At 39.5% G+C, this 26,885-nt stretch overlaps 1 protein-coding gene across 1 annotated transcript in view; it reads left to right on the top strand.

The window, feature by feature from the left end:
* The first annotated feature begins 6,072 nt into the window (after positions 1–6,072).
* e2f7 (E2F transcription factor 7) overlaps positions 6,073–26,885 on the top strand; it is a 31,532-nt gene continuing 10,719 nt past the window's right edge. The window contains exons 1-9 of the mRNA XM_061913992.1: positions 6,073–6,267; positions 9,209–9,300; positions 14,223–14,498; positions 14,570–14,732; positions 17,626–17,859; positions 21,389–21,544; positions 24,023–24,166; positions 24,241–24,399; positions 24,471–24,549. Coding sequence (XP_061769976.1) covers positions 9,220–9,300; positions 14,223–14,498; positions 14,570–14,732; positions 17,626–17,859; positions 21,389–21,544; positions 24,023–24,166; positions 24,241–24,399; positions 24,471–24,549 — 1,292 coding nt within the window. The 5' untranslated portion in view covers positions 6,073–6,267; positions 9,209–9,219. The remainder of the gene's footprint in view (positions 6,268–9,208; positions 9,301–14,222; positions 14,499–14,569; positions 14,733–17,625; positions 17,860–21,388; positions 21,545–24,022; positions 24,167–24,240; positions 24,400–24,470; positions 24,550–26,885) is intronic.

The following is a 26,885-nucleotide window of genomic DNA, read 5'->3' as shown; positions in this document are numbered from 1 at the left end:
TCCCGAAATGTGTGTGTCATTCTTGTTTGCTGTGGGTTCACAGTGTGGCGCATATTTGTAACAGTGGTAACCTTGTTTATACGGCCACCCTCAGTGTACCTGTATGGCTGTTGACCAAGTATGCCTTGAATTCACTTGTGTGTGTCTATGAGCTGCATATATTATGTGAGTGGGCTGGCACACTATTTTTATGGAAGAAAAGCGGACGTGGCGACATGTAGAGAACGCCAAAAGCAGTGCTTTTACGGCCCACCCCCAATATTATTGTCCGGGTGGAAATCGGCAGAAATTCGGGAGGGTTCTGGGTATTTGTCCGGTTGTGTTTATGTTGTGTTACGGTGCGGATGTTCTTCCGAAATGTGTGTGTCATTTTTGTTTGCTGTGGGTTCACAGTGTGGCGCATATTTGTCACAGTGTTAACATTGTTTATACGGCCACCCTCAGTGTGACCTGTATGGCTGTTGACCAAGTATGCCTTGAATTCACTTGTGTGTGTGTATGAGCCGCATATATTATGTGAGTGGGCTGGCACGCTATTTTTATGGAAGAAAAGCGGACGTGGCAACATGTAAAGAACGCCAAAAGCAGTGATTTTACGGCCTGCCCCCAATATTATTGTCCGGGTGGAAATTGGCAGAAATTCGGGAGGGTCACTGAACTTCGGGAGTCTCCCGGGAAAATTGGGAGGGTTGACGAGTATGAGTATTAGCGGTGAATGTGGTGTTACAGCGGCGGGCCAGCTCTAATGTTAATTTGATATTGCCTCAAGGGCCAAATGAAATTATACGGCTGATGGGTCGCCATAAGGCGCCTTGTAAAAGATGGGAAAAAGGTCAACGCTGGGGAAGGATGAGTAAAAAAATACAATCCAGACTGGGTTCCTAAGGGGGCCCAGTCTGGAGTGGGAACAAACTTCCATAGCAAAGCATATATACATATTACAACATACATCTCGAGATATCTACCAACAGAGGGAAGGTAGTTCAAGGTCATGGTGGTAGGTCGCAGCTCTCAGGTGCTGACCATCCATTCATCACCCCTACGGGATTTGCGTCGAGGGCGTTGGATTGGGGGACAGGGGGGTGTATGTGTGGCGTATATTTTTTTTTGTGTGTGTGTGTATAAGTCCATAGTGTCTCTCTGTTCCGCGGCCTTGATGTATTTGCCGTCGCTAGTCCAAAGTTCACAACAACAGGTGTGTGTGTCATGCCTGTAAATCTGGTTTTATGTTTGATCATGTTTTGTTTTGTTTTGTTTTCTGGACTCTTGTTCCGTTTTTTCACTTCCTGGTTTGTTTTTGTTATCATGACAACTCATTGATTTTCACCTTTTTTTTCACGCCCCTGCCCTCGGTCCCGCACCTGTTCCTAATTATCACAGCCACTACTTAAGTCATTTTCTTTCTGTCCATCAGTCTGGGATTTTTGCATTCTGCCTCATGCCTTCACGCACCCTCGATTACCTTGCTATCCATGCCCCTTGTACCGGTCACAGTAAGTGTTTTTGTGTTAGTTATTCATAGTTTACGTTTAGTTCATTGTCTTTCATGCCATCAAGCAGTTGTTTTGTTTTCCTGTTTGTATTTTTGTAGCCAAGTTTTGTACCTCTTTGTGAGCGCCCTTAGTTTGTTTATTTTTGTATTTAGTATTCCAAATAAACCATTGTGGAAGTCTGCTGCTTCCGGGTTCTCGGGACCACCAAGGACTGACATGACAAGCTTTCAAAGTTCAACACGAATTATTTTCCAATAATCTTTTTCAGCTTTACAGCAATTGTCTCCCTTCTGCACTGTCACTCTCTGCCTTTCGGCATTGTCGTCTGTCCAAACTCAACCCCCGCCGCCTCCCGACTGCGGCCTCTTAACAGAACGACAGGTGATTAGATGAACACTTTCAGGGGTCATCTATGCCTGGCCAATAGAATCGGACCATGACCCGATTCAGTGTTTTATCATACCCCAAATGTCCGGCCATAAGATTAATATGCGCCGCCTGAAAAACCATTTCCCGGCGGCGTTTCGCCACCAACAACTGGGTGATTTCCTCTCCTGTTTGAGTGTCACGGGTCATTCGGTACAATCTATCTCTCATAATGGAGAAGTGAGGGAATACCCGCGCTGTTCCCGGGCGCATCGACTGACCGTCTATATAATCTACTTGGTCCCAGGCCGCGCGCAAAGTTTCATCTCGAGACTGGTCGAGGGGAAAAATCCTCCGTAGGATGCCAATTGGGGACCGGGGAGGCTTCCAGCGAAGCCTCCGCCGGTTCCCGCTCGGCAGTGTCGGATGGCCCCGCCTCGCCACTGACAACTGCGCGGACATTCCCTTTTCCTACAGTCCGTGAACGCACCCCTACGCATTGTGTCAGTAAGCGCCTAAACCCCGGCCAATTTGTGCCCAAAATTACGGGGTGCGAGAGGTGCGTACTTACAGCTACCTCTACCCTATGCTTTTGGCCCTCATACCAAATTTCTTTTGGAACCATAGGGTACTCGTGCACATCCCCATGCACACACCTAATTTTTAGCCGTGTTGCATGCCTCAAAGCCCCGGGTCGAACCAGGTTCTGGTGGATCATGGTCTGCCCGCAGCCTGAATCCACCATTGCCCGGTATGTACTCCCTTGTATAATTACCTTGATACCGTACGTCTCACCCGGGTCGGGGGAGGGCACTGAAGGGCCGGCCACCACGGCCACGCACCCCACCTCCACCTTTTGAGGTTCCTGACGCGCGCGACCGGGCCGCCCACGCCTCCAGCACACCTGCCCAGGCGTTTGAGGGGCCGTCTGCGCGGGAGATGTTCTGGGGACAGCAGCCGGGACCTGCGGGGAAAAAACAGAAGGGTGGTCATGCGGGTTATGGTGGGGAATGTTTACTGTTTTCTCCTTTTGCCGTGCGCTCCATCCGTGCGTCATTGGTGCAGGTTGCTCCTCGCGGTGGACGGCCAGGTGGCCCTCAGCGAGGGTCACAGTAGCTGCCAGGTCACGTGGCTGGTGGTACCGGACCCAGTCGGCCGTCTTCTTGGGGATCACCTCCAAGAACTGCTCCCGAATGACCTGGTCCACCTCCTCTCCTGGCTGCAGCCAGCGCGTCGCTGCCTCTTGAAGTTGCTGGCCAAAGGTGAATGGCTGGTCCTCCTTTCCCAGACACATGGACCGGAACCAGCGTCGGTAGTCTTCGGCGGTGCCTCCCGTCCGGTCCAGCACCGCCCTCCTCAGGTCTGTGAAGCGCACCCTGGATGCCGCTGGCAGGTTGAGCGCTGCCCGCTGCGCCTCCCCCGTCAGGAGCGGCAAGAGCCGCACGCCCCACTCTTCCTCCGGCCAAGCACACGCTTTTGCCGTGGCCGAAAAAATGTCCAAAAATGAATGGAGATCTTTTTTTTCCCCCATGCGGTTTATGACGACAGCTGCTAGCTCCGGCCTTGCGCCGCCCATCCTGTCCACCAACAGCCGCAGTATTTGGCTCTGTTGGTGGCTGCTCGCTGCCACCTCTGTGAGCACACTCGCGAGACCCATCCAGGGGACGTCTTCCCCTGTCTCCGGTGGTCCGGCTAAGTTGGGCGCCACTTTGTGGAAGTCTGCTGCTTCCGGGTTCTCGGGACCACCAAGGACTGACATGACAAGCTTTCAAAGTTCAACACGATTTATTTTCCAATAATCTTTTTCTGCTTTACAGCAATTGTCTCCCTTCTGCACTGTCACTCTCTGCCTTTCGGCATTGTCGTCTGTCCAAACTCAACCCCCGCCGCCTCCCGACTGCGGCCTCTTAACAGAACGACAGGTGATTAGATGAACACTTTCAGCTGTCATCAACTCACCTGTCGCCACACCCCGCTTCCCCGCAGGCGCGCAGGCCACGCCCACCACAACCATGTACTCACAGTCACGTCTGGCTCGTCCCGTATTCTCCTTGCATCGAAGAAGCAAAAATAATCCATGTCTCGGTGTGACAGTGTGTCCATGAGAGTAAAAAATGGGAGTTTGTTGTGTCTTCCTGCAGTGATCTTCGGGAGAGTCTCAAAGCCAGGGAAACAATCCAAGTTAAAATTATTTGTATGCGAGTGAAAATAAAATTTGCTTTTCACTCTAAAATTGTCTATGGCTGGTCCTCAAAAACTGCGGGGTAGACAGTCTGATGTAATCCACAGTTCTTCCCGCATCCTCCAATCATTTGTGGCAGCTTTGGGGTACTTTGAAGACTGGCAGCAACTTCCAATTTGTCGACAAACCAGAGCAACGCTTACTCTAATCAGCAGATGTCCTGTTGTCATAATTCCGAATAGGTGGATATCTTCACGTCGTCGACAGAAAAGGGTCGCCAGGCACGCGGCCCTCCCTCTTCTCCCAAGAGTCCGTCGTGTGTCCAGCAACAACCGCTTCGTCACGACAGCAGGTTCCTCCAAACCCAAGATCTTGTCAATTTTGTTTAGGCCAGTTAAATAGTTCCAATGCTTAGATTTGGAGAGCAGTGCAAAAAGAGGCAACAAGAAAGTTAAAGACAAGACAAGACAAAACAAAGAAGCAAGCAGGAGAGATAAGGGAGAGGAAAGGGGAGCGTCCACCCTCGGTGAGTGCCAGAGAGAAATATATATGTATATATATTTTTATATGTTTGCAATGTAGTTATTTTTTCAAATCAAAACATATAACTATATATATATAAAACTATATATATATATATATCATCCATCTATTTTCTACCGCTTATTCCCTTTGGGGTCGCGGAGGGTCGCTGGTGCCTATCTCAACGACAATCAGGCAGAAGGCGGTGTACACCCTGGACAAGTCGCCACCTCATCGCACGACATATATAAGTATGGGTGTGTATGTGTGTATGTATATTATTATTTGTTTTGATTTGGAAAACTCAACTAATTTGAAATTTAGATATTTTTTTCAAATAAAAACATTAACTATATATATAGACATATAAACGTCTATATATATAACTGTATATACATATAGTTTTATATATATAGATAATATAGATTATATATGTCTATATATACATAGTTATATGTTTTGATTTGAAAAAAATAACTACATTTCAAACATATATAACATATATATCTATATGTATGTATGTATCTATCTATCTATATATATATGTATATATATATATTTGTATATATATACATACATACATACATACATACATTGTCTTATTTATATGTACATATACAGAAGTAATATATATATATATATCCATCCATCCATTTTCTACCGCTTATATATATATATATATATATATATATATATATAAAATATATATATATATATATATATAAAATATATATATATATATATATATATATATATATATATATATATATATATATATATATATATATATATATATATATATATATATATGTGTGTGTATGCATTCCTTTTTTAAAGAGCTTTTGGCGCCAGATGTTGTGTATTGGAGGCTGTAGTGCAAGTTTGCATAGAGGGCGGGACTTTCTCCTCTCTCCCACCACATTTTGGCGCTGCAAGCCCGGGACTTTTAGCGCCACTGCGACACCCCACCTCCATTCCTCCCATCTGTCTCTGTCAGCCGCAGAGATAATTGCGTCTTACCCCTGTGCAACAACAAAAAAAAAAGAAGGGTATTAATAGCGCGTTACTAGGTGAGGGTCTTTGCCGCTTGACGCTGATATCACTGCGGGAGACAGCGAGCCCCCTTATCAGCGAGGAAGAGCAAAGATCGTCTATTGAACGAGCACTTGGATGGGACTAATACATATACAAACATACAGTGAGACTATTCTAACATATACACTTTTTTAATAAGTAATATTTACTCATTAATGTGTTTTTACTATTATAAAAGTTATTTCAGTAGCAGCATATCCAAATCCGAGTGAGACACTTCAATGCCAACACGATCTTTGACCAGCTAGCTGGTTGCCCCGCCAACACAACTCTCAAGAGAGGCGTGGTCGACAGTTCGCGCCCATTGGTCGAAACCGGGGCGCCCGGTGAAGTAGCACCCCTCCGATTGGCTCTAAAAAATATGACGTTGTCCCAAGCGATGCGATGATTGGCTGCGGAGAGCCCGGTGCCTGAGAGCGCCAGAAAGCAAGCTTGAGCGGGGCGATGTTGGACTCTTCCCCCCCATGGCAGTGTTGAAATTCCACTCAGGAGCCGCGGAAACGACCGCTTAGTTGTCTTTAAAAAAAAATAGCTGCTATGAAAGTTTGACGATCGTCTTCAACCAGATCGAGTCCAAGTGGAACAATACTAAAAAAAAAACGCGAGAAGGTGAGTTCTTCCTTATTTACCGCCTCTTTTTTCTCTCTCTTCTAATATAATGTACATATACCGTAATAACTATTGTAATAACTCACTCAATATGTAATATTACTTCTAATATTATGTATGTATACCGTAATAACTGTTATAAAATATAACTGAGCTAGCTCTGCTTAACCAGCAATGTGCTAACTGCTATCAAAAAGTCCTCCTTTAATCACATTAAACCTTTATAGTTCTATTTAATTAAACAATCATCCTTACCATTGTTTGAGGAATCTTTATATAGCTGATCTGTGGTCTTTGCGCCAAATTCGAGCTGACTTCTGATGCAATAGTTAAGAGAGGCGAGTGTGAAAGGGACAAGCGGTAGGAAATGGATGGAGTGCGGACCACAGCAATGGACGGAAAGAGCCGATAAGTGAGAGAAACCAGTCGACAACCAAGTGAAAGTAATCCTAAAAATAAAAAAACATATACATTCAGCAGATACTCAACGGCTAAGCACGCAATAGCACACAAGCTATACCAGTGTTTTTCAACCACTGTGCCGTGGCACACTAGTGTGCCATGAGATACAGTCTGGTGTGCCGAGGGACATTATGTAGTTTCACCTATTTGGGTTAAACATATTTTTCGCGAATCAGTAATTATAATCCGCAAATAATGTGCCGTTGTTGAGTGTTGGGGCTTTCCATCCATTTTCTACCGCTTGTCCCTTTCTGGGACGCGGAGGGTGAGTAACCATGTTGTTCTCTTCAATATCAGTAGGGGGAAGCTGGTAGCTAATTGCTTTGTAGATGTCGGGAACATGCAGGCGGCATGATAATAATAATAATAATAATAATCGATTTTATTTCTAAAAAACACTTTACATTGCGCAAACAACCTCAAAGTGCTACAGTGTATTAAAAATAAATAAAAAGATAATAAAAATAAAAACTAGAACAGCCTAATAGCTACAACTACTGTATTTCCTTGAATTACTGCCCGGTCAAACTCGCTTCGTAAAATAATTAGCGCATGCTTAGTATTACCGCCTGGTCAAACTGACGTCACGAGTGACACTTCCCCTGTCATGATTTTCAAAATGTAGGAGGCTGATTTCAATACCGGTAATTTGAAATCACCTAAAGGGAAGAAGATTAAGAGCTATTCAGTAGGATTTAAGGTCCAAGCTTACATCACACTCCAATTTTTACTGCATGCCTTTGATAAGTGCCGGAGTGAGAAGAGGTGTTAAAATAATTAGTGCATGCTTACTTTTACCGCATGCCTTTGGTAAGCGCAGGAGTGAGAAGAGGTTTTAAATTAATTAGCGCCCCGGCGGCAATTCAAAGAAATACGGTATTATGCATGCATGTAATAAAATAGGCTTTTTTTTTTTTTTTTTTCAAAAAAAGAGTTTTTAAACCTTTTCTAAAAGCATCCACAGTCTGTGGTGCCCTCAGGTGGTCAGGGAGAACGTTCCACAGACTGGGAGCGGCGGAGCAGAAAGCCCGGTTTCCCGTTGTTCGTCGCTTTGTCCTCGGAGGTTGAAGGAAGTTAGCCTGTCCTGAGTGGAGGTGTCGTGTGGAGGATTTGGGGGTGAGTAGTTATTTGAAGTCGAGGGGGGCATTTCCATGGAGGCACTGGTATAAAGTATCTAATGCTTGAACCAAAAATAAACAAAATGTTAGTGCCCCTATGAAAAGGCATTAAAGCTTAGGGATAGGTATGTAGAACGGAACTGAAACTGAACTGGCTACAAAGCAAACAAAAACAGAAGTTCCCTTGCCCTTATGTGGGCCTACCGAGGATGTCGTAGTGGTTTGAGACACTAGTGATTTAGGGCTATATAAGTAAACATTGATTGATTGATTGAATGCTGGACAACAGCAAAAACTTACAGCGTGTGGAGCAGAGACTGCGTCAATGTACACACACAAAAAAAAGATAGCAACAACTTAAATATTCTTGATTGAATAAACAAAGCGGGGGAATAGCGCTCAAGGAAGACATGAATCTGCAACAGGAAAATACCAAAAAAAACGGGGGGGGGGAAACACCAAAATAGGAGTGCAAGATAAGACCTAAAACACGTAAATAAAAACTCAAAATAAGTCAACAACTTTATATTGTCTACTGAGTTTCATTTCTGCGGATTATGACAATGAAAAAAATGCGCCTTGGCTTAAAAATGGTTGAAAACACTTAAGCTTGGCATAGGTGGTAATCATTGAACAATAAAACAGCACAATTTTCAATATAAACAAGTATCAAATCATTATAGTTGCATTTTACTTACAAACACCTCGTCACCAAGGCAGAAGCGTATTAGAAAGTATCCAGTAACAAACGTGTCCGCATCATTGAACTTCCTGGAAAAAAATGTGATATTGTAGAAAAAAAAGTTGTATTGGCAACAAATAAATACAAACATAAAAAAACAAACAATATTTTTGGAATCCTGACAATGCTATTATTCATATATACTTTTAATTTTTATTGTTTGTGTGTTACATATGTTTTTATTTTCAACTCCCCTGATTTGCTTCTCTTTTTTTACGATTTTGACCCCCTGGCTCGCCTTCTACGGTGTTTTACCGTAGAAGAAAATAACAACCTGTAAAAGAGACAAAAACGATAAAATTATGGACATTGACATCGAAAACATGTCAATATTGTATTTTTTTTTTTATGTTTGTATTTTTTTTGCCAATACAACTTTTTTGACAATGTAAAAAAAATGTGATACCAAATCTTACTGGCAGTGTTTTGGCTCCATAGTAAACCAGACAGATTTTATAAAAATAATTAAAATGAATAAAAAGTACAAACCCCAAAACCTGATCTATGGTCTTTGCGCCAAATTCGAGCTGACGTCTGATGCAATAGTCTTTGATGGTTCCTTTTTAACGTGCCCAAACTCAATACATGCACACCTTTTTTACCTCTTCAAAATTTGCAGATTGACCTAAGATGGAAGTCCTTGCACTTAAAGACCTCTCAAGTCCTAGGAAGAGTGTCCCAGAGGAGGATGGGGGCAGAATGGAACAAAAGGTAAGAAGACCGCCAGGTCCGGTATGGCAGGTTTGAATTAAAGAAGTGTGTTCCAGTGCAAAGTCCTCTCTAAATCGTAAAATATGGCAAGTAGGAGGTGGCTAACAATCCTGTTAATGGAAGTACATTAGTGCACACATAAAGCCTCTAAAAAACATCTAAAAAGCGCAAACAATACTCCATTTACATGTCGTAACCTGAATATTAACAAGTATTAAGTAGTTGTTATTATAACTATTTTAACTAGCTTATGCTTCAGTATTGACATATTGAGCTGCTGCATCGCCTCTAAGTTGATGAAAGTTAATTCTAGATGATAAATCATGCCTTTCACCTGGATAGTAGAAGGTTGTGGACATAAACCCACAAGTTGGTCAACTTTGAGATCCAACTTAGACCAGGAGATAGCCGGAAAGACACAAAAAGATGCTATTTTGTCCCCAGAGAGCAGACATTGTACAGTAAGTGATTGTTTTATTTTGTATTTATAGCTTGTCTAGCACTTAGCAATACTGCTACATGATGCTTAGTGTTTGACTAAAGCTGCATCTGTTTAGCACACAGCTTCTAAAACTTGTAGATAATCCTCCTTGTATTCAGGCTCAAAAATAGAAGTTTCTGGATCAAAATTTGTCCCAAAGTAGTCTTTGTTGTGTCTCATTAAGTCTGCCATGATTAGTTGGTGAAAGTTAACTTTAGATGATAAATCATGTCTTTCACGTGGATAGTAGAAGGTTGTGGACATAAACCCACAAGTTGGTCAACTTTGACATTCAACCTAAACCAGGAAATGGCCGGAAAGACACAAAAAGATGCTATTTTTTTACTTTCTTTGAGGATTATGATGAATTGTTGATTTAAAGGGGAAGATACAACCATCCCATCAGTCTTTATCCCAGTGAGAGCAGACATTGTACAGTAAGTGATTGTTTGATTTAGTTTTTATATGTTTAGCGCGTAGAAATACTGCTACATGGTGCTTAGCGTTTGACTAAAGCTGCATCTGTTCAGCACACAGCTTCTAAAACTTGTAGATCATCCTCCTTATATTCAGGCTCAAAAATAGAAATTTCTGGATGAAAATTTGTCCCAAAGTAGTCTTTGTTGTCTCTCATTAAGTCTGCCATGATTAGTTGGTGAAAGTTAACTTTAGATGATAAATCATGTCTTTCACGTGGATAGTAGAAGGTTGTGGACATAAACCCACAAGCTGGTCAACTTTGACATTTAACTTAGACCCGGAAATGGCCAGAAAAACACAAAAAGATGCTATTTTTTAACCTTCTTTGAGGATTATGATGAATTGTTAATTTAAAGGGGAAGATACAACCATCCCATCAGTCTTTATCCCAGTGAGAGCAGACATTGTACAGTAAGTGATTGTTTGATTTTGTTTTCATACCTTGTTTAGCACTTAGCAATACTGCTACATGATGCTTAGTGTTTGACAAATGCTGCATCTTTTTGGCACACAACTTATAAAAATTGTCGATCATCCTCCTTATATTCAGGCTCAAAAATAGAAGCTTCTGGATCAAAATTTGTCCCAAAGTTGTCTTTGTTGTCTCTCATCAAGTCTGCCATGATTAGTTGTGTTGTTGTCGAAGGGAAACTGGACGTTGTGATGCGTCTGTGAAATGAATACGCTGTTGATGCTTAAAATTATCAAAATATGTCAATATTACATGTTTTTATGAATGTTACTAGATACTACATATATACTTACAGCATGTATTTAAAACAATGATGGAGGTATTTTTAGTTACTTTTTAATGCGCTTTATAGGCGGATTAAAGCGACTGCTATTGGCTGACTTGACTTTCGCTAGCGTTTATTTCAGATTTAGCAGGCATGAAGAAAGAAAAATGTATGTTTTCTTGTCTTACATAAGGATTGTGAATGATACACAAACTTGCAAAAAAAAAGTGCAGTCCCCCTTTAAGAGAGTCGAGTGTGAACGCAGACCACACCGATGGACCAAAAGAGCCGATAAGATGCCACCAAAAAGTGAGAAAAAACAGTCGCTGCCTGGCAAAAGCCAAGTGAAAGTGATCCCAAAAAAACAAGAGTTACATATAAATACAGCAGATACTCAACAGCCAAGCACGCAATAGCACACACGCTAGACATAGGTGGTAATTCTTGAACAATTTAACAGCACAATTGTTGATATAAACAAATATCATATCATTATAAATGCATATTACTTACACACACATGTCTCCAAGCCAGAATCGTATTATAAAGTATCCAGTAACAAACGTGTCGGCATTATTCAGCTTATTGTGCCATGAGGGGGAACATTTTTTTGCAAATATTTTACAAAATACAATATTTTCGGAATCCTGGCGATGCTAATATTCATATATTTGTACGCTTTTATCGTTTGTGTATTTCACATGTTTTTGTTTTCAACTAACCCCAATTTGCTTTGCTTTTTTACGGTTTTTGAGTTAGGGTTGGACGCCATGGGTCCCCCTCCGTCTTCTTCTACGGTGTTTTGCCCGCAAAGCCAAATCTAGTAAAACTGCTTTTGGGTAAACTTTTTGTAAGCCCCCACCCACAGGCACCCGTCCCCCATGTCCAAACATCGCCATTAATTTGAAACCAGAAAACAAAACAGTAATAAAAGAGAAGCGAGTGTGGGGGGGAAATGTTGAAAATAAAAGCCTGTAAAACAGACAAAAACAATAAAAGTATGGACATTGACATCGAAAACATGTCAGTATTGTATTGAGGTGGCGACTTGTCCAGGGTGTACACCGCCTTCCACCCGATTGTAGCTGAGATAGTCACTGGTGCCCCCCGTAACCCCAAAAAGGGAATAAGCGGTAGAAAATTGATGGATGGATGGATTTATTTGTTGCCAATACATGTTTTTTGACAAAATTTTGCTGCCATTGTTTTAGCCCCATGGTAAACCAGAAAGATCTTATAAAAATGATTAAAATTTAAGTTCAGTTTTAACTGGTGTTACCCTTTAAAAATAGTTTATAATCATATTTATTTTTATATTGGTTTTATATGTATTTATTTTTTGTTTTTATTCAGTCATTGTGTCAGCCTTGGATAAAGGATACCTAGAGTAGGGATACTTAGTAGGGCTTTTATTTTGACGGCTCTTTCATCTCCAAAGTCAGAAAAATACAATATCTACTAATAACAAAAACGATCGACGAAAAAAGGTTCCAAAAACGCGTATAACCGAGAATTACTCCTAAAAGGAGGAAAATACAAAAACAAAGAAACTATTACTAGCGCCATATCTGCTATGAAACTTATTAACATAAAACGCTCCAACGGGAGGAAAAAAAAATGACTATAAAAATGTCTACGCTTAATCTTGATCTAATAATGGTAAACAAAAAAATCACTCAAAAAATTTGAGGAAAGAAAGATTAGTAGGAAAAAATAATAACTCACCACTTCGGTAGAAAAAAACTAATAACAAAATTCACTCTAGTGAGGAGGAGAAAAAGTCAAACTTAAAATGGCAGCGTGGGAATTCAGGATCCAGGAAAATAAGCGTGGGACGAGGCAAGGCATGTACGTAGACATGGAAGCGAGAAAACTCGAGACAATCTAGCACAGAACAAGGGGAGGCGTGGGCTTATATGACACATGAGGGTAATGAGAAACAGGTGGAAACAATCAGGGGTCAGGGATGACACAAGTTCCTCTTGTGTCATCTCTGACACAAGAGATTACAAAGTTTAAGAAAGATTAGTAGGACAAAATAATAACTCACCACTTCGGTAGAAAAAAAACTACTAACAAAATTGACTCTACTGAGGAGGAGAAAAAGTCAAACTCAAAATAGCAGCGTGGGAATTCAGGATCCAGGAAAATAAGCGTGGGACGAGGCAAGGCATGGACGTAGACATGGAAGCGAGAAAACTCGAGACAATTTAGCACAGAACAAGGGGAGGCGTGGGCTTATATGACACAGGAGGGTAATGAGAAACAGGTGGAAACAATCAGGGGTCAGGGATGACACAAGAGATTACAAAGTTTAAGAAAGATTAGTAGGACAAAATAATAACTCACCACTTCGGTAGAAAAAAAACTAATAACAAAATTCACTCTACTAAGGAGGAGAAAAAGTCTAACTCAAAATAGCAGCGTGGGAATTCAGGATCCAGGAAAATAAGCGTGGGACGAGGCAAGGCATGGATGTAGACATGGAAGCGAGACAACTCGAGACAATTTAGCACAGGACAAGGGGAGGCGTGGGCTTATATGACACATGAGGGTAATGAGAAACAGGTGGAAACAATCAGGGTGTCAGGGATGACACAAGTTTCTCTTGTGTCATCCCTGACACAAGAGATTACAAAGTTTAAGAAAGATTAGTAGGACAAAATAATAACTCACCACTTCGGTACAAAAAAAACTAATAACAAAATTCCCTCTACTGAGGAGGAGAAAAAGTCAAACTCAAAATAGCAGCGTGGGAATTCAGGATCCAGGAAAATAAGCGTGGGACGAGGCAAGGCATGGACGTAGACATGGAAGCGAGAAAACTCGAGACAATTTAGCACAGAACAAGGGAAGGCGTGGGCTTATATGACACATGAGGGTAATGAGAAACAGGTGGAAACAATCAGGGGTCAGGGATGACACATGAGGAAGGGCAAGTGATCTGAAACAAGAGGAGTTGCTTTACAAAATAAAAGATGCAATTCACAAGACAAACAAAAACAAGACAAGACATCCTTCTCTGCACATTGGTGGCGCTAAGGATAATATTTGAATATTGCTTTTAATATTGTTGTGCAGAACCTTGGAAACATTTCTGTTGTTTAAATGTGCTGCACAAATCAAGTGGATTGGACTGGATTGAAAATAAATGAAAAGTAGAAAACAAAGAATAAATAAAAGGGATGATTTGTTGTGGGTGTCATTAAATGTCTCCATGACAGGAAAATATACGCACAGTGAGGAGGAGATCCACGCCAATCAAATCTGCAGAGTCCTGCGTGCCTGGTCTGAGGAGAACCCCCGACCTGGATCACGTCACCCCCATCAAACACGCAAACGCCGCTGCCGAGCCGTGGACGCCCACCGCCAACCTGAAGATGCTCATCAGCGCCGCCAGCCCCGACATACGCGATCGCGAGATGAAGGAGAAGAAAGTTCTCTTCCGGCCAATAGAGAACGAGTCACAAAGCGCCGACATCGTCAGTGAAGACGTGGAAGTAAGTCAGGTGTTTTTTTTTTTTGCTGAAGATCCAGACCCGACCCAAAGTCCACGGCTTTGGTTTTCTAGTTTGAAGCAGCAGTGGAAGAAGACGAAGACGCGGAGAAGAAGCCAAGCAGGAAGCAGAAGAGTTTGGGTCTGCTCTGCCAGAAGTTCTTAGCCCTCTACCCCGACTATCCGCCGTCAAACAAACCTATCGTCATCTCCTTGGACGAGGTGGCCACCGGTCTGGGTGAGTCAACAAACTGACAATAACAAAAATAACTAGAAAATTCCCGAGGAAATTTTTCTCTGTGCCCCGGACCTCTGGCCGGGGGGTCGTCGGAAGCCGCCGTACTTTTAAGATGGTGCAGTGTCTGAATCTGTGAGTTTTAGGAGTAATTGTACAAAAATGGGTTATAAATCTAGCCTAAAACATTAGCATGCTTACATAAACATTTTTACACATAGCATGTGTGCTAACTGCGACATGCTAACAGTCAGCAAGTCTCACATGTCAAGTAACATGGCTGTGAGGTTTATGGCTGCGGAAGTAAAGAAAAAAGGTGAATTAAAAATTTAGCATGCTAATATTAGCTTGCTAGCATGCTAACGGCCGTACCAAGTTATTTGACTCTGGGGTAAACGGAAACAAATTTAGCTAGAGGGCTATCCTACAAAATGAGCATGCTTACATTCAAATGTAACACTCATCATGTGGGCTAACGATGGCATGCGAACAGTTAGCATGTCTCACGTATCAAGTAACACGGCTGTAAGGTAGTAAAGAAAAAAGTTAGCATGCTAATATTAGCTTGCTAGCATGCTAATAATAGCTTGCTAGCATGCTAATATTAGCTTGCTAGCAAACTAACAGGCGTAGTAAGTTATTTGACTCTGGGGTAAACGGAAGCAAATTTAGCTAAAAAAAATATCATGCCTATGTTAGCAAGCAAGCTAATGCTAGTATGCTGTCATTATTTTACCATCTATTGATTTACGTGGACCCCGACTTAAACAAGTTGAAAAACTTATTCGGCTGTTACCATTTAGTGGTCAATTGTGCGGAATATGTACTGAGCTGTGCAATCTACTAATAAAAGTTTCAATCAATCAATGAGTTAGCTTGTGTCGAAAGTAGACAAGTGTGTGAACAAAATGAGACGTTAGGCCCCGAGCTACGTGAAAGTATGGCTGAGCTACAAGAGGAGGTCATCTTGTCTTTTTGACGTTTTTCTCAGACCAATCGTCCCTTAAAAGGGTATGTACCCATTCAACTGGCCCATTTTTTTTTTAATTTGTGAATAGCGTCACCATGGTAACACGAAATGTTGCCAACTTAAAGTACAGCCGTAGGAGCGAGTGAGACCTTTCCTCGGGGTATAACATATGTGGGGGCTCATGGGCCGATCCGTCTCGTATTAATCGTAAGAGAAAAGTGCGAAACTATAATAATAAAAGTTGAAGTATGAGAAATAATTGTATGGGCTGCTTGCATTGCTGACGATAGAGCTAGCCTAAAAAATTAGCATGCTTACATTAAAATGTAACACTTAGCATGTGTGCTAACAATGGCATGCGAACAGTTAGCATGTCTCACTTATCAAGTAACAAGGCTGTAAGGTAGTAAAGAAAAAAGTTAGCATGCTAATACTAGTTTGCCAGCATGCTAACAGGCGTACCAAGTTATTTGACTCTGGGGTAAACGGAAGCAAATTTAGCTAAAAAAAATATATCATGTCTATGTTAGCATGCAAGCTAACGTTAGCATGCTATCAGTTAGTTTGTGTCGAACGTAGACAAGTGCGCGAACAAAATGAGACGTGAGCTACAAGAAAAGGTCATCTTGTCTTTTTGCCGTTTGTCTCACAGCAATCGTCCATTAAAAGGGTATGTACTAGGGGTGTAACGGTACACAAAAATTTCGGTTCGGTACGTACCTCGGTTTAGAAGTCACGGCTCGGTTCATTTTCGGTACAGTAAGAAAACAACAAAGCATAAATGTTTTGGTTATTTATTTACCAAATTTGTAAACAATGGCTTTATCCTTTTAACATTGGGAACACTATAATAATTCTGCCCACGTTAATCCACATTAAACTGCCTCAAATTGTTGCTTGGATTAAATAAAATGACAAAATCTTTCTTCTATACATAAAAAGTGCAACATTAAACAGCTTCAAGTTAACTCATCATACTTAATTTATTACAGCATTTGGGAAGCCTGTAGTTGACTTTTATTATGGAAATGTTATATTTTTGTCAACATGTGATGGCATGGACCCTGCCATTCAAAACTAGGCTGCTACATTACTAATGATTAATGTAACTATTGCTGAAAAAATAGTACAATAGCAATAGGAGAGATTATTCATCCCTGAACACCATGGACTTCATGTTAGTTCATGTGAAATAACAGACAGACAGGGCTTTGCTGCTCCTAACACACGTACACGCACGCACACAGCTAATGTTACGCTAAAAGCTAACAAGCCAGAACTGCGAGCGAGCTGAGCTGCAGTTTAAGTTTCTAGAAGGTCAACAAGCTCATAGTGATGCAAGTAGTGGTTGTGACTTGGAAGTGTTTAGTATAATTTGGGGAGACTACGCTGTCCGCGGCTAAACACATATCTGCTCGACGCTGAAGCATTGACTACATCGCTCTGAATACGCACTGCTGATTGGCTTTGTATGTAACCAATCAGATGGTCGTTTGGGCGGGACAATGCTGGGTGTTCAAACAGAGGCAGAAAGCAGAGCAGCTTGTTAAGACTTTAGCTTACAAAGTCGTTCGATACGCCTCCGAACCGGACCGAAACCCCCGTACCGAAACGGTTCAATACAAATACACGTACCGTTACACCCCTAGTATGTACCCCTTCAACTGGCCCTTTTTTTTTTTTTTTGTGAATAGCGTCACCATGGTAACACGAAATGTTGCCAACTTAAAGTACAGCCGTAAGAGCGAGTGACACCTTTCCTAGGGTATAACATATGCAGGGGCTCGTATTAATTGTAAGAGGAACGTGCGGACCTATAATAATAAAAGTTGAAGTATGAGGAATAATAATATGGGCTGCTTGTATTTCCGCAGGCCCATAATAATAATAATAATAATAGCCGTAAGTCATGTTTCTGTTTCTCAGGGATGGAGCGGCGGCGCATCTATGACATCATTAACGTGCTGGAGTCCCTGATGATGGTGGGCCGCATGGAGAAGAACAGCTACACCTGGCACGGCCGCCTGAGGCTGGAAGCAACGCTGGAGGACCTGCAGCAACGTGGCCGCCAGCACGGCTACCACCTTCACATGGAGCACGCCGTCAGGGAGGCGGGGCCCAGCCACGAGAGCGATGGCGGGGAGGACGACAATAGCCATGGTAAAATAACAACAACCGTTTTCTTTTTTGGTAATATTACTATTATTTCTACTAATACATTACAGTAAATAACAGGGTATTCTATATAAATATAGTATAAATGTTTTATTTTTGGTTTAATCAAAACATGGCATTAATTGAAGCAAGTCATTTGCAAATAATAATTTGGAGTGCATGAGAAAGTGGAATGTTCATTTATTAACAAGCATACTGCACAATAGCAGTGATGTACTAACCAATGTCTGAATCGTTTTAATGCTTATGCGGAGGAACAAAAGTTAATGAATTACAAAAAAAAAACAATACCAGGCGGTTGCCTACGGCCACACTTTTTTTGTTTTTAAACCCAGCCGTATGCTGTATAGGCAAGAAGTTATTCGCTTGGTTGTAAAGCCAGAACTTCAACCGCAATGAATGCGTGACATCTATCCACAGTCCGAAGCCGCTTCTAAGATACTAATCTTGAAAAAAAAGTCTCATCCAAGTAGTATTATCACTGGAGGACAAGAGGAAAATTAATGGCTCTCACACACACACTGAGCAGGATGACACCAAAACTTAAATTACCAATGGTTTTTGGCCCTGCGATGAAGTGGCGACTTGTCCAGGGTTTACCTTGCCTTCCGCCCGATTGTAGCTGAGATAGGCACCAGCGACTCCAAAGGGAATAAGCGGCAGGAAATGGATGGAAGAATGTCACACACACAAACTATGTGTGGCGAAATTATTCTCTGCATTTGACCCATCACCATCACCCTGGGAGGTGAGAGGAGCAGTGAGTAGCAGCAGCGGTGGCCGCGCCCGGGAATCATTTTTGGTGATTTAACTCCCGATTCCAACTCTTGATGCTGAGTGCCAAGCAGGGAGGTAACGAGTCCCATTTTTATAGTCTTTGGTATGACTCGGCCGGGGTTTGAACTCACAACCTACCGATTTCAGGGCGGACACTCTAACCACTTGGCCACTGAGTAGGTGTAATATAAACAAAACACCGGCGGAAATAGATAATCAATAAAAATAAAAACAAGGAAACCCGGTTTGCGGGCGAAAATGTGGACTCGTCAGACCACAGAACACTTTTCCAGTGTGCATCAGTCCATCTTAAAAGAGCTCATTCCCAGCGAAGCCGGCGGCGGTTTTTCTGGGTGTTGTTGATAAATGGCTTTGGCTTTACATAGGAGAGTTTTAACTTGCACTTACAGGTGTCGCGACAAACTAGTTACTGACAGTGGTTTTCTGAAGTGTTCCTGAGCTCATGTGGTGATATCTTTTACACACTGATGTCGCTTTTTGCCGCAGGGATCAAAGGTCACGGGCATTCAATGTTGTTTTTTAGCCTTGCTGCTTACGTGCAGTGATTTCTCCAGATTCTCTGAAACTTTTGATGATATTACGGACTGAGATGGTGACATCCCTAAATTCCTTGCCATAGCTGGTTGAGAAATGTTTTTAAACCATTTGCTCAGGCATCTGTTCACAAAGTGGTGACCCTCGCCCCGTCCCTGTTTGTGAATGACTGAGCATTGCATGGAAGCTGCTTTTATACCCAATCATGGCTCCCACCTGTTCCCAATTAGCCTGCTCACATGTGGGATGTTCCAAATAAGAGTTTGATGACTATTGATCAACTTTTTCAGTCTTTTTTGCCACTTTAGCCAGCTTTTTTTAAACATTTCGCAGGCATCAAATTCCAAATGAGCTAATATTTGCAAAAAATAACAAAGTTCTCCAGTTTGAACGTCAAATATCTTGTCTTTGCAGTCTATTCAATTAAATTAGCAAATCATTATATTCAGTTTTTATTTACGATTTAAACAACATGCCAGGGCAGCACGGTGATACAGGGGTAAGTGCATGTGCCTCGCAATACGAAGGACCTGAGTAGTCCTGAGTTCAATCCCGGGCTCGGGATCTTTCTGTGTGGAGTTTGCATGTTCTCCCCGTGATTGCGTAGGTTCCCTCCGGGTACTCCGGCTTCCTCCCACTTCCAAAGACATGCACCTGGGAATAGGTTGATTGGCAACACTAAATTGGCCCTAGTGTGTGAATGTTGTCTGTCTATCTGTGTTGGCCCTGCGATGAGGTGGTGACTTGTCCAGGGTGTACCCCGCCTTCTGCCCGAATGCAGCTGAGATAGGCTCCAGCACCCCCCGCGACCCAAACAAAAGGACAAGCGGTAGAAAATGAATGGACGGACAACATGCCAACGTCACTGGTTTGTAGAGTACTGTAAACGAAAAAAAAACATAATAAATTAAACAATACGTGAATTAGGGCAGCCTAGCTTGGTTGGTAGAGTGGCCGTGCCAGCAACTTGTGGGTTCCAGGTCCGATTCCCGCCTCCGCCATCCTAGCCGCTGCCGTTGTGTCCTTGAGCAAGACACTTTACCCACCTGCTCCCAGTGCTGCCCACACTGGTTTGAAAATGTAACTTAGATAATGGGTTTCACTATGTAAAGTGCTTTGAGTCACTAGGGAAAAAAAACAACATATATATATATACATATATATATATATATATATATCCATCCATCCATCTTCTTCCGCTTATCCGAGGTCGGGTCGCGGGGGCAGCAGCCTAAGCAGGGAAGCCCAGACTTCCCTCTCAGCATATATATATATATATACATATCTTAACGGTTAGAAGACAGACCTGTGAATGTGTTGAAGGTATGCTAGAAAATGCGGAACGGAGCGTAGGGAGCAGCAGAAGAGTGGAATGTATTATTTCGGTGCGTTGGAAAACACGGACCGGATTTTTAATAAAAAACTGGATCTGGATCGGCATTTTCCCATGCTGAATTATAGACATTTTATCCCACTCAGGTTGTTTGTGTGTTTTGCCTTTTTTTAATAATGTGTACAGCATTATTTGCCCTTTATACTGTTCACTTTGTTACTGTTCAATGTTGCCATTTCTGTTTGTCATGTATAATTTTTTTTCTATTTTGTGTTTATCCTCGAATACCAACCATTGTGTATTATTCAAACTCACCTAATTCAGCTGGCTAGTTGTTATCAAGAGTACTAAAACCCTTTTCAACATGAATCTGACAACTAAGTAGGCTGAATAACTTTAAACTTTAATACATGCTCGGATAGGCTCGGATCGGAAGTGAAAAAACCTGGATCGGGACATCCCTAGTGTATGTATGTATCTATATATATATGTATATATATATATATATATATATATTAAATGAAAAATATACATAATAAACGAAAACATAAAAAACTGAAGAAGAAAAAAGCAAATTTTACTACATGAATTTCACTTAAACCAGGTATTGGTATTTTTTGGAACGTAACCAGAGTGTCAAACTAGGGAACACTATATATTGATATCGTTTTATCGCCCAGCCCTATGTATAATGAGTTCAAATGAAACAAACATTTCCGATGGTGTTTGTATTGAATTATAACCCAGCATATGAAAAAGTGAATTATTGCTTATTTCATAGTTACTTTAATGATTACAGTATAATTGGTACGCCTGTATTTCATTTAATGATGGGTCTTTTGTTTGCAGCTGCCGGCAACAGGAAAGACAAGTCTCTGCGCATCATGAGTCAGAAGTTCGTCATGCTCTTCCTGGTGTCCAAGACCCAGACCGTCACCCTGGAAGCAGCGGCAAAGGTTCTCATCGAGGAAAGTCAGGACTCTTCCAGTCACAGCAAGTACAAAAGTAAGAAGTGGCCTCTCTTGTGGTCAAGCATGGGTACTGCATCCTGTACTTTACCAATCTCGCCGGTGCGACCGGGCATCGATTCACCTTAAGTCCAACGGTGCCTTCTTACGGTACCTGGGTTTAGTTGCGGACTATAACTCGGGATGTAATGACAGTCCCGGTAAAACTCCCGACGGTTAGTATTACTGTTCTAAATTTAAAATGATGGTAAAACTACACTTTGACATACTCGGACTGACTAACGCCAGCTTAAATGCTAACATGAAAACAATAGACATTAATGTCTTTCCCCACTAGAAAAGGCCAAACTCATAAACATATCACTGTCTGACTGAACATAAAAGTTGTGCTCTCTCAGAACAGGGTGATCAATCGGAGAAATATGAGATAGAGGTGGTTGTGCGGTGTGTTCAAGGACCACTGAAAAAGAGTAGGATAACCAAAGAGTAGAACGCCTGCCGGAAATAATAAGTAGATTATATTTGCAATTGACTTTTCCCTCCATCCTTTTTCCACCGCTTGTCCCTCTTGGGGTGACGGGGGGGGGGAAGGCTGGAGCCTATCCCAGCTGCACTGGGGCGGAAGGTGTTTTACACCCTGGACAAGTCGCCACCTCATGGCAGGGCCAATAAAGATAGGCATACTTCATATGAATAAATCTGAAATCACTACAATACAAATCAATATTTAAAACTAAAGTTTAGCCATTCAAACTGATGATAAAGCTTTCAGTGGATAATGATAATAAATAATAAGCAACTCAAAACATGAAAAATAGTGTGTCTGTTTATTTGAACTATTTGAAAAAAATCTAAAGATTTTAGTGTGTGTATAGACACTGTCTTTTCCGGACTATAGACATTTATTAAATTAAAGGAAATGTGTGCAAAACAGGAACATTAGTCCTCTAAAATAAAGAAAAATAGTACACTTTTTATAAGAAACGGTTAAATTAATTCCTAGTACATTTATTAAATTAAAGGAAATGTGTGCAAAACTAGAATATAAGTGCTCTAGAACAAGGAAAAACAGTGCACATGTTATAAGAAACAGTTAAAATAATTCCAATGACATTTATTACATTAAATGTGTGCAAAACAGGAACATAAGAGCTCTAAAAAAGGGAAAAACAGTGCACCTGTAATAAGAAACAGTTAAATAAATTCCCATGACATTTATTAAATTAAAGGAAATGTGTGCAAAACTGGAATATAAGTGCTCTAAAATAAGGAAAAACAGTGCATTTGTTATGAGAAACCGTTAAATTAATTCCTATTAAATGTATTAAATTAAAGGAAATGTGTCCAAAACAGGACATTAATGAAACATTAATTCTCATGACATTTATTAAAATAATGGAAATGTGAGCAAAACTGGAATATAAGTGCTCTAAAATAAGGAAAAACAGTGCACTTGTAATAAGAAACAGTTAAATAAATTCCCAAGGCATTTATTAAATTAAAGGAAATGTGTGCAAAACAGGAACATAAGTGCTCTAGAATAAGAAAAAACACTACACTTGTAATAAGAAACAGTTAATTGAATAAAATAAAATTAGATTTTTATTTAATTGATGCCAATTAATTCTTAACACATTTATTAAATTAAATAATATGTGTGCAAAACGGGAACATAAGTGCCCTAAAATAAGAAAAAACAGTGCATTTGTAATAAGAAACAGTTAATTAAATAAATATAAATCAAATCAACTTTATTTATAAGGCACAAATATAATAATATTTGTATTTAATTGATGCCAATTAATTCCTATTACATTTATTAACTTAAAGGAAATGTGTGCAAAATGGGAACACAAGTGCCCTAATAAAAGGAAAAACAGTGCATTTGTCAGAAGAAACAGTTAATTAAATTAAATAAAATAATATTTTTATTTCATTGATGCCAATTAATTCTTAATACATTTATTAAATTAAAGGAAATGTGTGCAAAACGGGAACATAAGTGCCCTAAAATAAAGAAAAACTGTGCATTTTTAATACGAAACAGTTGATTAAATAAAATAAAATAATATTTTTATTTAATTAATGCCAATTAATTCCATTCCATTAATTAGATTAAAGGAAATGTGTGCAAAACGGGCCATATGTGCCCTAAAATAAAGAAAAACAGTGCATTTGTAATAAGAAACAGTTCATTAAATAAATAAAAAATAATATTTTTATTTAATTGATGCCAATTAATTCGAATTACATATATTAAATTAAAGGAAATGTGTAAAACTAGAACATAAGTGTCGCAAAATAAGGAACTGAGTGGGTGCACTCAGACACATTTGCTATATACCATAAATGTATTAATTATTGATGTTTAATAATCCATTTTACAATTACAATAAAAAATTCCATTATTTCCCACCTCGCCCGGGTTCGATTCCCAGGTAGTGTGTGGGTCCAAATGTAAAAGTGGCCCTCCCTCCTTGTCTAATAAAAAAAAAAAAACTGTGTGGTTGGTCAGCCAAGGTGCGCCGCCTGTACGACATCGCCAACGTGCTGACCAGCCTGGGCCTCATCCAGAAGGTGCACGTGCGAGAGGAGCGAGGCAGGAAGCCGGCTTTTCGCTGGCTGGGGCCGGTCCACTTCAACAAGTCCGGTCCTCCAGGTGCGTCCGTCAGACCAATTCAAGGAGGCCATTTAAGACCGTTCTGAGTATCTAATCCGTGTTATTATCCGCAGCAGACCTCGCCACGCTTCCGTCCTGCCCGTCAACAGCGGGCCAGGACCCGAGAAAGGCCAGGATGGTTCGCCACGCCTCCTTCAACGCCGCGCCCGCGTCTGCAGACGCCCAGCGGCGGGTCAGCTCCGCCCCCAGCAGCCCGCACAGGGAGCCAGCAGGCGAGTGACGGTGCAATCGCACTCAACACGCGAGAGAGCGTGGTTCTCATGGTCTTCTTCTCCCCCATCAGGATGTCGGCATCAGCCGCTGGATTATTCCAGGAGGACGGGCGCCGACGAGGCCACTCTGACGTTCACCAACCCCAAAGGGTGAGTTCTGCTCACGCCACAGTTGCTTATGGTTGTTACATGTGAAACGGACAGCGTGGCTCAGATGGTAGAGAGACTTGAGAGTTCCTGCTAAGAATCCAGCTCGCGCCATCTTAGTCGCTGCCGCCGTGCCCTTGGGCAACACACTTTACGCACCTTCCTCCCAGTGCCTCCTACACTGGTGTAGAAGTGCAAAATAGATGCACTTTAGTGGGTATAAGAAAGGTTTAAAAAAGGTAATTTTTATAATATTTTTATTTTATTGGTGCCAATTCACATCATTTTTTTAAATGTTTTTGTTTACGGTCATTGTTTTTAAAATGTTTCAAATTTATCATACCCATTGTGACCATGGGTCCTTAAAATGTGCCTATGAATAAAATAATCCTTAGTATTATTACCATTTTTTCATAATTATTTTGAAAACATGCTTATTTTATTGATGTTATTAAAGATATTTTGTCATTGTTATTTTATTTTTCATGATATATTTGTGTACAACTTATTCGTTCAAAACTTTAATTACATAAAAGTATTTTTTATAATTTTTATTTTTTATTTTATTGATGCCAATTCACATCATTTTAAAAATGTTTTTGTTTACCCTCATTGTTTTTAAAATGTTTCTAATTGATTATACTGTATGTGACCATGGTTCCTTAAAATGTGCCTATAAATAAAACAATCATTAAAATATTCCCATTATTATTAATATTACTTAAAAAAAAAATCAAAACATATTCTTAATTCTTAAAATGTGGGTAACTGGTAATTTTACAGATGTTATTTAAAATATTTGGTATTAGATTACATTTTTTATGTTGTATTTGTGTACAATTTATGTGGACAAAACTTTAACGACATAAAAGTATTTTTTATAATTTTTATTTTTTATTTTATTGATGCCAATTCACAATATTTAAAAAATATATTTGTTTACCCTCATTGTTTTTAAAATGTTTTAAATTGATTATACCGTATGTGACCATGGGTCCTTAAAATGTGCTTATAAATAAAATCTCTAGTTTTACTTTTATTACTATTATTTTTAATACTGTATAATTGTTTTGTTTTTTTAATTATTTAAAATATTTTTTCATTATTAGATTTTATTTCTCATGTTGTATTTGTGTACAACTTATTTGGACAAATACTTTAATTACTTAAAGTATTTTTTATTATTTATTTAATTGATGCCAATTCACATCATTTTTTAAAATATTTTTGTTCACATCATAGTTTTTTAATTGAGACCATGGGTCCTTAAAATAGGCCTATAAATAAAAAAAATAATTTGTATTATTATTATTGTAACTTTTATTTTCAATACTATATAAATATTATTTTACTTAAAGTATTTTTAATATTTTTCACATTTATTGTATTGATGCCAATTCACATTATGTTTAAAATGTATTGTACCCATTGTGACATGGGTCCTTAAAATGTGCTTATAAATAAACAAATAATTAGTATTATTATTACTATTATTATTTTAATACTGTATAAATATTTTCGAATTATTTAAAATATTTTTAATTGTTATTAGATTTTATTATTTTTCATTAATGCCAATTCACAAAATTAAAAAAAAAAAGTTTTTGTTTACCGTCGTTTTTAAAAAATAATAATAATAATAAAAAATATTTTTAATTAATTGAAAATATGCCTATGAACAAAATAATCAATGTTATTGTATTTAATACTATATACATAGTTCAAAAATATATCTTTGAATCTTAAAATGTTGGGTAAATGGTAATTTTATGATTAAATGTTATTTTCAAAATATATTTTTGTCGATTGTTATTTTATTGGTCATTTAGGATTTTTCATGTATTTGTGTACAAATTTTGCATGGACTTTAAATCCTTTAAAAAATATTTTCAACATCATTTTTTTGTTTTTTTATTTATTGTTTACCGTCGTTTAAAAAAAAATGTTTTTAGTTCATTAAAAATGATATTAATTCATTAAAAAATGTGCCTGTAAATAAAATAAACACTAATCAATGTTATTATACATACAAATTGCTTGTGCGCGGACTTTAAATCCTTTTAAAAATATTTTCAACGTCATTTTTTTTTTTTAAATGTCTTGTTTACCGTTTAAGAAATGTTTTTAAATTCATTAAAAAAAATTAATTACAATTGTATAAAATAATTAATGTTATATTTAATACTATATATATGTTTCAAAAAATATATTTTTGTATGTTAATTTTTTTAGGTAAATTATCATTTTACTGATATTATTTTAAATATATATAATAATAATTATATATATATATATATATTATTTAAAATAATGTATTTTTAATTCCTATTATTTATTTC

This window comes from Nerophis ophidion, linkage group LG10, assembly GCF_033978795.1.
Source record: "Nerophis ophidion isolate RoL-2023_Sa linkage group LG10, RoL_Noph_v1.0, whole genome shotgun sequence".
Taxonomy (NCBI): domain Eukaryota; kingdom Metazoa; phylum Chordata; class Actinopteri; order Syngnathiformes; family Syngnathidae; genus Nerophis; species Nerophis ophidion.
This window is presented reverse-complemented; position numbering and strand designations above follow the sequence as displayed.